Source organism: Anoplophora glabripennis, unplaced genomic scaffold, assembly GCF_000390285.2.
Source record: "Anoplophora glabripennis isolate ALB-LARVAE unplaced genomic scaffold, Agla_2.0 scaffold9, whole genome shotgun sequence".
In the NCBI taxonomy this organism is placed as follows: Eukaryota; Metazoa; Arthropoda; class Insecta; order Coleoptera; family Cerambycidae; genus Anoplophora; species Anoplophora glabripennis.
Window position 1 is genome coordinate 102,228 of NW_019416258.1, and position 16,859 is coordinate 119,086.

The following is a 16,859-nucleotide window of genomic DNA, read 5'->3' on the forward strand; positions in this document are numbered from 1 at the left end:
TATATATATATACACTATTGAGCATCCTGCCAGTTCTCCACTCCTCTCACCCACCACCAAGACGCTCTTTTGTTAAAGAACAACACAGTTATGTAGTTAAGTTACGATGTTTTAAAATAGTAATTCCCCCACTTTAGTCACACAAGCACGGCTAGCTTCTTCGCAGATAAATTGCAGTCTTCGCTCTTTCTATCCTCTCCAACCTCCTTGACACGAGAGTACACGTTTTGGTATTTTGTATACAATTTTTTCTATATTTTAGATCCCCCTGAAGAGCGCCCAGTTCCTGATGTTGGTTACGTATTCTACCACCATGATATATCAAATTTCACTGTATTGTTGTTATGGTCAAAAACTTTTGAACGCGGTATGTTAATCTAGATCGTAGAAATACAGAATATGTGTAAACAGCATCCTGTACCACAAATACCAATCTTAGACGACAATTTGAGATAAATTTTGTTTTCTACATTCTGTATTATAGGAATCAATATCGATAATATGATTGTTACGACTGTATTAGGATTACCTACTTTATATTTTTAGAGCGATACTGTAACTGAAGCTTGCTACATGTCTAGATGGAACGATTGCAGCACACAAGTTCAAAAGTATTTGGCTATGATTATGAATAGAGCAAACACACCTTTCTTAATGAAAGCTGGTGGAATATTTTCATTAACTCTGGAAACCTTAATGACAGTAAGCAATATTTATCATATCTTTAACATACACTTAAAGGAAAATATTGATAATTGTACTTGTTTTAGATATACACATCAGCTTATTCATTTTTCGCAATCCTCTGGAAAGTTTACCATTCTGAAGACCAAGCAGCTTAAATGACTAAACAAATAATACATATTCCGCGATGGAACACATTTTCTACACCTTACACAAAGTAGCTTTTAGTGTATGTCAAGCTAACTTGACGTATCATGGAATTAGTAAAACAATACTTTCCTGAAGCAGCAAACATTTATATGATTGTATTTTAAATGCACTTCATTGCACCATAATTAGTTTTAGGTGTTCATCACTGCTGATTGGTCATTATTTCAAACTATTATTTTATTTACTTAAAAATAAAAGAAGCATATCCAAACTTTTGAACAATATTTAACACCTGCAGTCTGGTCCTTGTATTCCTTTGTGGATGTGTGTGTAAAGAATAAAATCCATTTGATGCACACTTTTTTTAAAGCTTAGTCCACATCTCTTCCTACCATTACTAATATTAATAAAATATATGAAATCCAGTATTTCTGATGGTACCTAATTACCTATTACAAATATACGTTATATATTACAAGAAATTATAATGTAATATTTCGTTTAAATTTAATTTGACTGAGAAGCTATTGAGCTTTCAAAAATTTTATTAACAGAAATTTTAAAAGTTTCAAATATAAAATAAATAGAAGATTAGGTGAAATTAACAAATTCTATACGTTTGAAACATTTATTTCATTTACTAGTGCAATAACTACAGTTAGGCAGTATTACATAAGCAATAAAGGTTCGGAGGGAATCCATCGGGTGAAATTATTGAGTACATTTTCAATACTGAGCATTTTGATAATTTTACACATTTTTCAACTAAAACTGACAGTTTTACTCAAACAATTTTAGTTGTGCTCATACTAATAGAGGAAAATTTCACTCAATTGGGTGTAGACAGAAATTGATACATTATTGAGTGAAATTCAGTGAAAATAAGTCCAGTTTTTCTTACAGTGTAAAATAAGGTGCTAATTACCTGGATATAACAAGAAACGAGTCATTGATATTAATCTAACTTTATTTTTATATGTATAAGTGTTGTGGCAACACAATACTTATACATTTTTATAAATTTTCTTGCAAACGCATTAAGGTGCAATAAGGAATATTTAACTTTAAAGATTCCTGAGATACTTAATTATCATCCCAGTGAGAATATGATGGTTTAAAAACCATTAATATAACGTAATTTTGGTAGATGTAGATGTTACAATTAAACATTATATAAAGAGGAAATTTTGACATAACAAAATTAATACAGATAAAGTATATCAAAGAAAGAAACGTTAAACTGACCTATTTAATTAAACTTTATTTTAAATTTCAATATGTGAAGTTGTTACATAGAAGCTTCAAATAGGAGTTATTGTAGTACCGAAAAATCTTAAATATCGCCAAAATTCTAGTTAAAAATGCATGATATTGATTAATATTATATTTCAATGATTATTCGATTGAAGGTTAAGGTTTTAATAAACGATATTTTATTGTTCGCTACCTCACTGGGATTATACATTTACCAAATCAATGCGAAAATGAAGTCGCATTTGAAAGTATCTACATAATAACTACATACATATATTAAATTAATTAATTGCTAAGCATTATTAATTTATTAATTAAGCACTATAAGTGTATATATTTATTATGCAATCTTCACGGATGGGGGTAAAGGTCAAAGGTCAGTGACAGGGGAGAGTAAAGAATAAAATCCTTAGTTATCTTCTTTGTATACTTGCATAAGAAACGTGAGAAATGAATATGCAGACCTCCATATCTTAAAATAGAAAAAGTAATGAAAAAAATATACAAATATCATTAATTAGTCAAATACAGAATGTTTATAAACTTGCTTTATACAAGCGCGAGAACTTGATTTTTTGCAAATAGAAAACTATTTTTATACCTTTCTTTTTTTTTAGGGACAATTCCAGATGTCCCATATATTTTTATGCTATTAATCATATAGTCAAACACAACACAAAATTTTTCATTCGTTCTAAGCAATAAAAAAAGAAAAACATTGAGTCGCGACAGTTCGTCAGTAATAATTATAAGATACCTCACTGTGTCGGACAAATGTATAAACAGGTCAATCTAAACTCTAAGCAACGATATTTTATTTTTTACTGACATTAACACAGAACTAACACTACACTGATATATGGGGATTAGTTTTGTTTGTAGGCTTCCGTGGCTATCGTTAATGGTTGAATGATTTCCGAGCTGGTTGCCACGTCGTCGGTTTATAACAGTTGACGTTTCGAGAGACATATCGCTCTCTTCTTCAGAAGTTACTCTGAAACTGGAGATCTACTAGTCCTGTCACTATTTATATTTGATGTGGTCACTGGTCCATGATGTTTCGGTGGGTGACCTCGTACACGTTGTTGACGCTCCAGTGGGTTGCTTTCACAGATGACTCTCTTCCATATTCCTGGTAGATCTACGCCACCATCCCTGTTGAAATTGTTCGGATTTCTGTAAATTTTTAAAGCTTCTCTGTATAGTCGGGGCCAAAATCTTCGTTCTCTCACCACCATGTCAGATCCACTGTGTGTTCTGTGTCCGCCCTACGCTCTGCTACTTTTTCCCAGTTGTTATTTTTGAGGTGACTTTTGTGTTCCTCGTGTTGATGTGTCTTCCTGTTTGTCCTATGTAGACCTTTCCACAAGAGTAAGGAATACTGTACACACCGGGACCTTGGAGCAGGTCGTTGTTGCAGGTCTTTGGAAACGCCGCCGCCACCTTCCTTACAGTGCTGAATACTGTGTTGATGTACCTCTTCTTCAAAAGACGCCCGATTTTATCTATACAACCTTTCACGTAAGGTAGATACGTCGTCGTCGTTAAGTACTCCTGTCTCTCAACGGGTGTATGTCCCCTCCTGATAGCTCGTTCTATATTTCTCGCCGTGTAGCCATTCCCTCTCAAGGCCGTGCGTAGGTGTTCTAGTTCTTCGGCCAAGTGTATTGGCTCGCTGATGATCCGCGCTCGATTAATCAAGGTATTTATGATTCCCTGTTTTTGGGCTGGGTGGTGGTGGGATTCAACCATATGGGGATTACATTAATGTAAATACTGTAATTATTGTAATACTTACGCTCATTAGTGTCTCCAAAGTTAGAGGAAACATTCCACCTGCCTTCATTGTAACAGGTCTGTTTGCTCTGTTCAACACCATCACCATATTTTTCTGTACTTTTACAGAGCAGTTGTACCAGTTTGACATGAAACATGCTTCTGCGATTGTACCACTCTAAAATAGTTCAAAAAGAAGTTCAACACAAATATCCTAATATATATCTTGATAAAATACTAAAAAATGTATAAATTAATAATAATAATAATAATGTCTTTATTATTAGTAGAATACATATTTATGACAAAGATTTAGGCAACCTGGTGGCGCCGTTCGATTTTACTCGCTCTTCCACGTAACCACCAGAAAAATAAGTAATTGGAAATAAATAGTAGGCATAACAAAATATAACTAAAAACTAACGTAACTAAATAAAAACTAATACAACATACAACTAATGCAACTACATAGTTCTTTGTGATAAAATGGATTGTTTTAAATGTTTGCGAAAAGATGATACAGTGGGGGCATTTTTAACATTAATATCGATTTTATTATACAGCTTTGCGGCATTGTAGGAAAAAGATTTTGAATACTCGGCATAGCGGTGCCTCGGGACAGCATACAGATTCCGGAATCTTGTGGAGCGGCCATGAATAACACTACGTTTCACAAGCTTGTCATGTAAATATCCAGGAGATTTGTTTTCATTGACTTTGTAAATCATGGAGGACAAACGTAGATTATACTGTTCGCTTAGTTTAAGCCATTGACACTCTTGATAACATGGTGTTACATGGTCGAATTTTTTCAAACCAAAAGAATACCTTAAACAATTGTTTTGTACTTTCTGCAGAGAATATTTGTCAGATTGTAATAAGCAAGGCCAGTAAACGGTAACACAATAACTTAATGACGACATAACTAAGGTTTCACATAATTTTAATTTAATTTCTTTGCAAAGAGAGTCTTTATGCATATAAAGTAACTTCAATTTCCCATAAGACTTTTTAACCAAATGGTTGACATGACTCTGAAACCTTAAGTTATCGTCTAGATATACGCCCAGATTTTTACAATCACCTTGAGGTTTTATTATTTTACTATTTAAAAATATCTGAAAATCAGGATGCACTCTAATTGTTTGTCTCTGTTTACCAAATAAAAGTAACTGTGTCTTTGCTTCATTGAGAATGAGTTTATGAGCAATACAAAAGTTAGACATTGACTTTAAGTCTGCATTAATTCTATCAACCGCATTATTAATTTCATTACTTGCAAATGAATGATAGATTTGCGTGTCATCCGCATATTGATGTATCTGACAACTCTCTAAATAGGTATCCAAATCCGCAGTATAAATAGAGAATAAAAGAGGACCTAAAATACTTCCCTGTGGTACTCCTTTGCGAATAGTTTTGAAATCAGAGTATTGACCAGAGCATACTACCCGTTGACGCCTGTCACATAAGTAATTTTTGAAAAATAAAGTTGGTACATTACCAGCGCCAAAGTATTTAAGTTTTTGGATAAGTAAATCATGGTCTAAGGTATCAAATGCTTTACTTAGGTCAAGCAGAATTAAACATGTATTATAATTGTTATCATTCGATTTAAATATGTTGTCAGTAACATCTAAAAGAGCTGTTTCAGTGCTGTGATGCTCCCGAAACCCAGATTGATGGGGAGGTACCAGTTTATTATTTGTAAGGAAATTATTAAATTGCTCAAAAATAATTTTTTCTAAAACCTTAGACAGTGTTGGTAGTATGCTGATTGGTCTAAAGTCAACTAAATCCGATGAACTGCAAGTTTTAGGTATAGGATGTATATTAGCATCCTTCCAGATATCAGGAAATTCACCAGAAGACAAACATTTGTTAATTGCGAAAGTAAAATAATCAGATATATGCGGAAAAAATAACTCTAACATTTTTACATTCAGACCGTCTACGCCTATAGCGTTAGATTTCAGCTTACTTATAATAGTATTCACCCTTACACTGTCCACTTGACTGAATTCGAAACACTCAACGACATTGGTGTGTCTTGTTTTATACTTATCTAGAACATTTTTTATATTTGGATCTAACTTATCCGATAGATTTGGTATAATATTTATGAAAAATTCATTAATTGTATTTACATCTTCAAAGGGACATAATAAGTTTTTATTTTTAAGATTTAAATGCTTCATTGAGGCCCAAAAAATTGTCATTCATGTCAGTTATATACAGGGTTAGCCATAATTAGGTGTTAAAAAATTAACTGAAAATTCTTCTCCTCAAACAAAATACACTAATGCAAACAATTAAAGGGTCAAAAAACTTTCCGAAATTTTTCCGTGATTTTTGACATACTGTATTTAGGTGAAAAATGGTCGTATCGGGAATTAAAAAAGCATTTTGAAGCTCTAAGATTCTAGTTTTTAGATCTTTCGATCGAAATTTTTTAGGAGTTACGGATATCATGCAATTCTAATAGCGTGACAAAAAAAATTTGCAAATTTCTCCACGGACTAGGAAAAATTTTTTCAGCTAAGCCTTTACATGGATCAGGTAACTTGTTTATTCAGCTTCAATTTCCTTTCTTTTAAATTTGGATACGACCATTTTTCATCGAAATATCGGACTTTTAATGGAATACGATCCTTTTTTCTTCAATCATTAATATCTCGGCAATAAATGGTCGTACAGAGAATTGAAGGGCAGTTTCGAAAACTGGAATAAATTTTCTATAACATGCTGCCGAAACTTTTCGGAAAAAAAATATTTTTTCATCTTTTACACAAATTTTAAATGACCCAAACCAAATTTCGACCCCGATTCATACTGTTTTTTGAGACAAATTTCTAATTAACTTTTGTGCACTCTGTAATCACTTAAAAAACTATTTTTTTTTCAAAACTACCCTTTTTCTTCTGTGAAAAAAAAATTCATTTTTTCTTCGTTAGCAATTTAAACGTTATTTGCGGTAAAAATGTGACAAAACCGCAAAAAAATTTTTGTTTCCATTTTAATCATGATTATGAAGTGTTTAAGCTCAAAAAACGTAACCCTTTAATTTTCTTCAAAAGTTTGACTGTTTGAAACAAAGAAACGGTTCGCTAAATCGAGATGAAACTTCACAGGGCTCTTCTCGGTATATCGAACTGTAAAAGTCATGCTTAACATTTCATGAATATTTCTAATTTAGCCGTCAATTTTCTAAAAAACCATATTTTTCCTGATTTTTAAAATTCGTGTAAAACCCGAAAAAAAATTTTCCGAAAAGTCGAAAAGTCGCGGCAGCATGTTATAGGGAATTTATTCCTGTTTTCGGAACTGCCCTTACATTCTATGTGCGACCATTTGTCGCCGAGATATCGATGATTGAAGGCAAAATGATCATTTTCCATTAAAAGTCTGATATTTCGATGAAAAATGGTTGTATCGAAATTAAAAAAAAAAGGAAATTGCAACTGAATAAATAAGCTATCTGGTCTATGCAATGGCTTGGCTGAGAAAAATGTTTCCAAGTCCGTGCAAAATTTTTTTGTCGCGCTATTTCTAGAATTGCATGATAACCGTAGTTCCTCAAAAATTTCGACCGAAAGATCTAAAAACTAGAATCTTAGAGCTCAAAATGATTTTTTTTTAATTCCGGATACGACCATATTTCACCTAAATACAGTCTGTCAAAAATCATGGAAAAATTTCGGAAATTCTTTTGACTCTTACTTACTTGTTTGCTTTAGTGTACTTTTCAAATAAACCTTTTTTTTTTCCAGAATGACTCCTTAAAATTTTTTTTTTGCTTACGACTTTGTTAAAATATAGTTTCATTAACAATATATTGGAAAATTAAACTTATTAATATCATGCAGCGCATAATATTTTTATAAAATTTAAAAAATACTTGGAAATTTGTTTTTATAATAAATCACCTACGATGTTTTTTCTAAAGATGGGGTAAACACGAAATTGGAAAAAAAATATTATAAATGAAGTAGTTTTATTGACCAATGTCCCAGTAAATAAATATAGTCAGGAAATTAATGTGTACTAGAGTTTTCTGTTATATCACTTATTAAGTACTGTTTCATAGTTTATCTTATTTAAAAAAATTAAATCTTCATTGTTCTGGAATGACAGGGCTCCTGACTAACACCCACTCAAGAAAAGTAACGCTTTAAAAAGCAGTACCTCAGGGCGGGTGGTGAGTTAATTTGCGCTAGTAACCCTTTCTTAAAATTGTGAGATTTGAAAACAATGCTTAAATCAGTTCCCAATTGTTTATGCTCTGAGACTAACGCGCTGTTGTTTGAGGACATGAAAATTACTGAAAAAAAGCTTAAAAAATATTAAGTTTCCACGACGGAATTTTAAAAATAAACTACTGATACTTGTATCTAAAGGTCAAAGGTATCCTCTATATAAACTTGACCCCTACTCAAACTGACACCCTGTACACATGTGTTTACTGTTAATGGAAAAATGGTCTTACTGCATCCAACACTTTCTGTCCGTAGCAACAGTAGGCTGCAATTTCCAATACGATAGTAAAAGTATAAAATGTCCTTATTAAAAACTGCATGCTGATGGGAGTCTAAAATGAATGTGTAACTGCTAGTTGAACTAAAAACTTTTTGCGATATTTTACTTACGATCACTACTTTACAAATAGCGCAGCAGAGCACTGCGACAGTAACCGCAAGTTGGCAAAAGATGCTCACTGAAAAAGTCTCTTCTACTATCTCTGAAAATCTGGAAATCAAATGAGAATTATAACCAACGAATTTTATGAAACGACCTGAGAAAAATCATAATCAAATACATACACATACAAGGTGATTAATTAACAATGGGAAAATCGAAAGCTGAAGATACTACACGTAAAATGGTGACCATTGGCGTAAACATGCCTTATCCGAAAGTTGATAGTTTCGGAAATACAGGGTGTTGAAAGTTAAAATTTTAAATCGTTTTCTTGCAATTATTCTGAAAATATGTAGGTTAGGAACTTAACAATTTGTGCAACTATATTTTTATAAACGACGAATAAGATGCGTGTTGTAAATTCAGCGTTGTTCATAGAGGGCACCACTTACGACCAATTTTACCGAAAATTTAGTTAATAACTTTTTACCCTGTATGTCTAACATGAAACTTCGTTTAAAACCTGAAAGAGCAATCATTTTTCCGTTAATTATGTACTCTTGTTTCATTTCGGGAAAAACAGATTTAATGAACACTATGTTTTGATAATACGAGAAATAGCGAAACAAACTAAATGTTTCTTCATGTTATTACAACAATTAACAATAAAACAAATAGAATACCTACGTAATAATGATTTAAAGTGATTGTTCGAAGAATTCACCGTTGACACTGATACACTTTACACAACGTTTTCTGAGAGATCTTCGAGTTTGAAACAACATATTGGGATTGCGTCTCACTTCGTTGGCAGCGATTTGTACGCTTTGCCACAAATCTTCATACGAACCAATAGATTATTTGTAAACGATATCTTTCATTCGAGACCAAATAGAAAAATCAAGAGGATGAAGTCTGGTCTTCTGGGTGGCCAAGCAAAAATGCTTCCACGGCTTGAAGAAGTTCTATTTTATTTAAGAGACATGTGATTCATGCACGACGGAACTCCACCGTATTTTTCTCGACCAGTGCGTGTATATTTAAATATAGTTTTTCCAAATCGCTGGATTGGCCATGTAAGCATTTTTGCTTGTCCACCCAGAAGTCCGGACTTCAATCCTATTGATTCTTCTTTTTGATCTTGAATGAAACATATAGTTTACAAATAATCTATTGGTTCGTGTGAAGAGTTGTGCCGAAGAATACGAATCGCTGCCAGCAACTAACTACAACTAGCATTGAGTTACACCAGCAATACCTAGTGAACAGCTAGTAAAAATTTTGATATTTATTTGTTAAGACTCGTCCAGACAGAGGCAACATGTAGTAACTTTTGTCATTAATGACTAGTTTATAGAAACAAAGTTGCCAACTTTGGCAACATGTTTCGGGTTGCCTGAGTCGCCACTGACAATGTTTCCTTGTGTCGCGTGTTTCGCTTGATGAGCGGTAAACTTCAAAGGAAATTCAGCAACAGTCTTCAACAGCACGTGACTTGTTACTTATGTTTCTTTTGTGTGGACGGTTTGTCATCACTCAGTCGCTTGTCGCCGATTTTTGTTTTAATTTCGTATCCTTTTGTGTATGTGATAAAACTTTTAAGTAGTGAAGTATATGGCCCTGTGGACACGTGATAAGATAATATTATGATTGGAAATGTAGAAAAAAGCAGAGTGCTTATGGAATGCAAAAAAATACCGGAGGCTAGACGAAAAATTTTTCAGTCCACACTGTGAACAACAATTATTTATATTCTGAATACTATAAATATCCGACAAGTATTGCTTATGTGTAGACACCCGGTTTCCGATATTTGCAACACGTTTCATGAAACTATAACTTCCTTTTAAAAAAAAACATAAATAATGTTTCGTGTATGTGTACACTCGGTTTCCTATTACTGCGACATGTTTCTTATGACAAGAAACATAGTTCGACAAAAATTAACAGTAATGTCGCCACTTGTTGCCACTGTCTGGACGAGCCTTTATATTATTACTTCCACAAAAACACGCGTCCACAAAAGCTTTCGCCGATGCCTGATAAAAATTTTCTGATCTCATCTAAGTTAATACACAGACAATATAACTTATCGCCATAGCTATTTTGTCTGTGGTTAATATTAAACATAAATTAAGCAACTTTCTGTTTATTTATTTGGGTATTTTGCTACATGTGAAATATCAAATATTTCACAGTTAGTTCAAAAATACAGGATGTCAAAATTAAAATTTTGAATTCAAAATTCTTAAAATTTTTGGAATCTCTTTGACAATTTGGATTAGGGAGTTTTCTGGGACCAGAAAAACTAATCCGTACTTAACATTCTCTAGACGTTAGAGGGCGCTTCTGGCATGTATTTCTGCAAAAGATAATTTTAATAGACGTTGTGCGCTCGCACGTGTTCAGAAACTAAACCCAAACAGATTGCAATCGGATCACAAATTATTTGAAAATTTTCATGACCGGTTAGAAGAAACTGGGTCATTTCATCCTAAAAAACGAGATGTCTGTCCAAACAACATTACTCCAGTACAAGAGGGAGATATTTTGTTTCGTATAACAGAAGATCGAGGAATAGGTTTGAAATGAATGTTTCCGGCTATAAAGATTTATTCATAGGTTATTTCGTAATGAAAATCTGTAGCCGTATCACTTTACTCCAGTGCAAAATTTACTACCCAGCTATACTCCGCGGTCGAAATAATAGAGAGTGACTCATCGCTAGCTTTTGGACTAGTAAGGAGGATGAAGCGTGCCGGGAATGAAAATCCATTGGCGTGTCTGCGTAAAAGGCAACAAGATATAGAAAATATTGAAAGAAGATAATAAAACATAACATCTAATATTTTTTTACGATTTGCTATAACCGGCACTTTGATCCATTTTAATTATTACAGCATTTTAAATCGTCCCAGTTGTGTTTTTTTAATTTATAAATTTATTATAGCCATGGAATTAGACCGCTTATGCTATGACGTTTCTCAGGACGGGTAAATCAGTCCGTTAAAACCCACTAAAAAAGCATTTCCCTATTCCCTACCAAATGCAAAAGACAGAGATAGAATATAGATCGACGTTCAGTGTAACTCAGTCTATAGACGATTATAAATTCTATCGATGTGCGGTGCGTAGCGAGCGGCACAAAGATAAATAATATTGAACCGTATAAAAATAATTTTATATTTTATACGCATTATGGTAATAGTGTTTTTATATTATGTCTGAGTCACTCTCTATAATTTCGACCGTGGAGTATAGAGTACAATTTATTCGTCACTATCATTGCCGCTTTCCCCGACATCACTTTTCTCGATATCGCTTTCATGTTCGCTTGAATCGATATTTATATCTCCTTTTTCCTCCGCTTTTGAAAAAAGTACGATAATATTAATCAACTATAGCAAGTATACAGGGTGTCCCATAAGCACATGATCAAAAAGGTATTGCGATATTCTTTGGCTCAAAAGAAGACGATTTGACCTATTAAGAAAAAATGCCTGGCTCCTCTGCTATTGACTGTCAAAGTTCTTGAAAAAAAAAAAATGTTTTTTGTAATATCTGGAGAGTGTTGCCATGGATTTAAATGAAAATTGCTGTGGACTTGTTCCTAAGTAAAACTCATGTTTTGATGAAGCAACCGCGTCCATATGCCTTGGGCTAGTGGTAAATTCTTGAGTGTCTTGGTACAAGAATTACCATAACTTTTTATTTGGTCGCTGGAATTAATTCATTTTATTTTTATTGATTCATCCTTTCTCGAGATGTTCGTGCTCTTGGTATAATCTTGTAACATTCATAGTTTTTACGAATTTTTTTTTTCAATTTTAGACAATCATTCATCACTACTACTCAAGTACAACAATTACTCACTACAATTACTATCATAGTAAGCGATGATGTCATTTTATAATAAATGAATTGTCTATCAATTCGTTTCAAATAGCGTTTTCTAATGAAGAGATGACCGACTGATCAAAGTCTTAGTATTTTGCGAAGACAACTTAGATAGGAGTGTAGAGTTGTTTCAAAATCTTATGAGCTTTGACCTTCATATGCGCAGAAACATAATTCCGACTGTCGCCTAAATTATTCTACGTCCTAAAAACATTACATCTATTATTCAAAGTCTATCTCGAGCTCTCGTAGCGTAAACAAGCCTTTGATCCGATTTCAATCATAATAAAATACCCTATTATTTATTATTTTAATTTAAGCAATAAAAATATATACATAACGAACGTTTGCCAGCTGATTTTATTGNAAAAGAAGACGATTTGACCTATTAAGAAAAAATGCCTGGCTCCTCTGCTATTGACTGTCAAAGTTCTTGAAAAAAAATGTTTTTTGTAATATCTGGAGAGTGTTACCATGGATTTTAATGAAACTTGCTGTGGACTTGTTCCTAAGTAAAACTCATGTTTTGATGAAGCAACCGCGTCCATATGCTTTGGGCTAGTGGTAAATTCTTGAGTGTATTGGTACAAGAATTACCATAACTTTTTATTTGGTCGCTGGAATTAATTCATTTTATTTTTATTGATGCATCAGTCCTTTCTCGAGATTTTCGTGCTCTTGGTATAATCTTGTAACATTCATAGTTTTTACGATTTTTTTTTTCAATTTTAGACAATCATTCATCACTACTACTCAAGTACAACAATTACTCACTACAATTACTATCATAGTAAGCGATGATATCATTTTATAATAAATGAATTGTCTATCAATTCGTTTCAAATGGCGTTTTCTAATGAAGAGATGACCGACTGATCAAAGTCTTAGTATTTTGCGAAGACAACTTGGGTAGGAGTGTAGAGTTGTTTCAAAATCTTGTGAGCTTTGACCTTCATATGCGCAGAAACATAATTCCGACTGTCGCCTAAATTATTCTACGTCCTAAAAACATTACATCTATTATTCACAGTCTATCTCGAGCTCTCGTAGCGTAAACAAGCCTTTGATCCTATTTCAATCATAATAAAATGCCCTATTATTTATTATTTTAATTTAAGCAATAAAAATATATACATAACGAACGTTTGCCAGTTGATTTTATTGATGCACGAGCGCCAAATCAACGGGTTCCAGATTACCGATTTACATGGATTGAAAAGAATTTGCGGGAGAGTGAGCAATAAAAAAATGACATCCGCATGTTGCCAGACGTTACTAATGATTAAAAATTGTTTAAACAATTTTTTTAAACAAATTCGTAATTTTAGATTTTTTCGCTTTTGGGCTTTTTGGGGTATCCTGAACAAATAAGTTCCTATGCAACTTTTCTCTAAAATCTACCGTTTTCGAGATATTAACGATTTTTGTTCGAAAAAACGCGATTTTAACAATTTTCAACGTTAATAAACTATATTAAAAATTGCAATTTTTAGTGTTGCAAAAATTCTTAAATAATCTTTGAACATCCCTTAACAAAAACCCGAGGAGTTACGCCGGCATATTTTATTCTGAAGACTTGTTTTTTTATTGTTAATAAGGCGCGCTCGCCGCGTTTCTCGGCCGCTCTTGGCCGCCTCCGTACACTGCGTCTCTCTCGCACTCACTCGAAGTATACAGGGTCGGAAAGTACCGATAGTCCATCTGCCGTTACGTGAGAGCGATAAAGTAAGTAATAGAAATCCGTGCGATAGGGAAAAATGGCTATAATGAAGGCGTCTAATAGTCACCGCCCATTTCGCCTTTCCACAAAAAAGAAGTGGATTTTATTTGTGGAAGGGCGAAATGGGCGGTGACTATGAGACGCCTTCATTATAGCCATCCTTCCCTATCGCACGGATTTCTATTACTTACTTTATCGCTCTCACGTAACGGCAGATGGATCATCGGCACTTTCCGAACCTGTATACTTCGAGTGAGTGCGAGAGAGACGCAGTATACGGAGGCGGCCAAGAGTGGCCGAGAAATGCTGCGAGCGCGCCAAAAAATAAAATTGCGTGCGTTTTGCAACCCCAAATGTAACTTTTCAATGGACTAGATTGTAATTATCAGATTCGTAATGAGCACCCTTGTAAACGGGCGGAGGAACATAGATATTGTTTTTAGGGCAAGAACGAAAATTAGGGGTAGTTTTGGGCCTACGAGAGTGTTACGAGGATTGAGGAGGATTGTGTTTATCTTAAACGGGAATGGCTGCGACAAATACTGCCTTACCTTCGACATTCTTTCTCTGCACTAATAAATTAAAGATAATATACAAAGAAACTACAAGAAAATTCATGGTTAAGAGAAAATATTATGAAATATGTAAGACGTATATAACACTAATTAAACCATTTTCCAATTATTTCCAGGACACTCCGTGTAAATATAAAAAATACAGAAATAGAAAAACATTGTAACAAACCTGTATGCATAATTTTGATGTATGATAATCTTGCCGAGTTTGTCATATACCACTGTATCATCCACTGCTTCTTCTTCATGCGATGTCCGTCCAAAATGTTTCAACCTGTGCTTAAGTAACTCAAATTGGACGTAACATAAATCTATGAAGATTATGTTCAGAATGTCCAAGATAGCATCGAGTACAGCTATCGAAGGAACTAAAAAGAACTCAGAAATATAAACTTCGTATAAGTAATCGTCTATATTAAACGGAAACCACAAAAGCAAAGTAATAGCATTCGGATCAATATTTATAACTAACAGGTATAATATATGAGTATGAAGTATAGCTGTTACGGCAATAAAGATTTTGAACGCCTTCTTGAGAATCTGACCAAGTTTCAGTTTGTTTTTCAAAAGTATTTCTTCTTCCTCTGATTCAAGTTTAGTTAGTATGGGATTCTGTAACATGTCATCCAATTCTAGTATGTTCTTTTTATACCAAATTAAATTCATCATTTTGACTACAATTGACATTCCTGTCAAGAGATATCCAATTAACTCAGAGACTTCTTCTAGGTTGGACATATGTTGAAATCCGTACATGATACCGAGTACGCTATACATCATTGGGAAAAACCCGAAGAAAATTGCTGATAGAGTGTGTAACGTTTTATACATTTTCTCTTTTATTGGATAATACCCAATGAAGGCCAAAGTCTTTTTTTCCGCTTTGATGTAGTCTAGTAAATCTATATGCTAAAAATTTAAGATAGAAATTAGGAATAACAATGTAGAGGGTGTTTCGATTTACAGGTGTACAAGTCAACAACATGATATGTTTTTACTTGTCATGTTGTTGTGAAACTTAAATAATTTACATAATGCTTCCTCAAAATTGAAATTTTTACACCTATTATAATATTTAATGGTCATATTTGAAAAGTTATATTATTAGTTATATAGTTATATATTATTATTTTATATTGAGAATTGTTATTGTAAATTTAAAAATTAAATATCCAATAATGTTGTTATAGAAAAAAAAAAATGCTCCTGTAATTTTCCAAAAAGTGGAACAAAAAAAATATTTGCGGCTTAGAATCTGAACTTTTGTGACAGTTATAATGTCCAAATATGCTTCTTAGGGTCTATTTATAAAAAATATAGTAGAGTTTAATTTATCTCTTAATTATTACTTTAATAGTTTGTATTTCTATAAATCGAAACATATCTAAAAATGTATATTTCTTTTTAACAACAGTCTGGCTATTTTTTGTAGAAATAAATAGCTATGTAAATTGTAAAGTAAGGTAATTAGTGGTATCTACTTACCCTTTCCTGTTCCATTTTGCCTTTAGATGTTAGGGGCACAAAATCGTGATTTTGCTTCTAGAATCTCGAAAGCAATGTTTGTCAAACAATAACTGCAGTGTTATTATATCATATTAAATGTATGTATACATGTCGTGAACTATTAAATTACCTCTAAGTTTAAAATATTAACGATATTCATGGTATTGTCCATCTATAATTCTAATCAATGTATTAAATATGTATAATGTGGAAATGTAAGTAAAAAGCCCTAGGAGTCAAAATCTGTAATGAAAACAATTGAATCGACATTTAAAAACCTTTCCGAAATAACGATTTTTTGAGAAAATACATGTTGCTTTATTTTACAGGCAATGATATAGGATTGCATTACGACCTTTTCGGTACTCCTTCATTTGTTCATCATTCAGCTTGAAGGAAACTTATTTTTCATTCATTATACAGCAATACTTTTATAAAGTATACTTTAAGATGACAGTATATACAGGGTGGCCAAATGAAAACGAAACAGAGCCATTTTCAGGAACTGCGTCAAGATTGTAGAAAAACGCTCAGACCCGTCGATTTTATATTAAAGGGGGACATTCTTTGCTGGTATTTTTGACCCCGTCACTTTCACCCCCAACCAAGGGTAAGCATCACTCCAAAATATTTAAATGGCATTGGGGGTTGAGAAATAT

At 33.1% G+C, this 16,859-nt stretch overlaps 2 protein-coding genes across 2 annotated transcripts in view; one reads left to right on the forward strand and one right to left on the reverse strand.

The window, feature by feature from the left end:
- Window positions 1-1,047, forward strand: part of LOC108909614 (odorant receptor 94a-like) — an 86,648-nt gene extending 85,601 nt beyond the window's left edge. Inside the window, exons 4-6 of the mRNA XM_018714004.1 lie at window positions 263-367; window positions 547-702; window positions 771-1,047. Of these exons, the coding sequence (XP_018569520.1) occupies window positions 263-367; window positions 547-702; window positions 771-842 (333 nt within the window). The 3' untranslated portion in view covers window positions 843-1,047. The remainder of the gene's footprint in view (window positions 1-262; window positions 368-546; window positions 703-770) is intronic.
- Window positions 1,048-2,413: 1,366 nt separating this feature from the next.
- On the reverse strand, window positions 2,414-16,355 carry LOC111693138 (odorant receptor 4-like). Its single transcript, XM_023457290.1, has 6 exons — window positions 16,180-16,355; window positions 14,864-15,603; window positions 8,511-8,610; window positions 8,351-8,452; window positions 3,887-4,042; window positions 2,414-2,560 (listed from the first exon to the last, which is right to left on the reverse strand). Exons 1-6 carry the CDS (start codon window positions 16,192-16,194, stop codon window positions 2,498-2,500), a joined length of 1,176 nt encoding a protein of 391 aa, XP_023313058.1. The 5' UTR covers window positions 16,195-16,355; the 3' UTR covers window positions 2,414-2,497.
- Window positions 16,356-16,859: the final 504 nt, after the last annotated feature.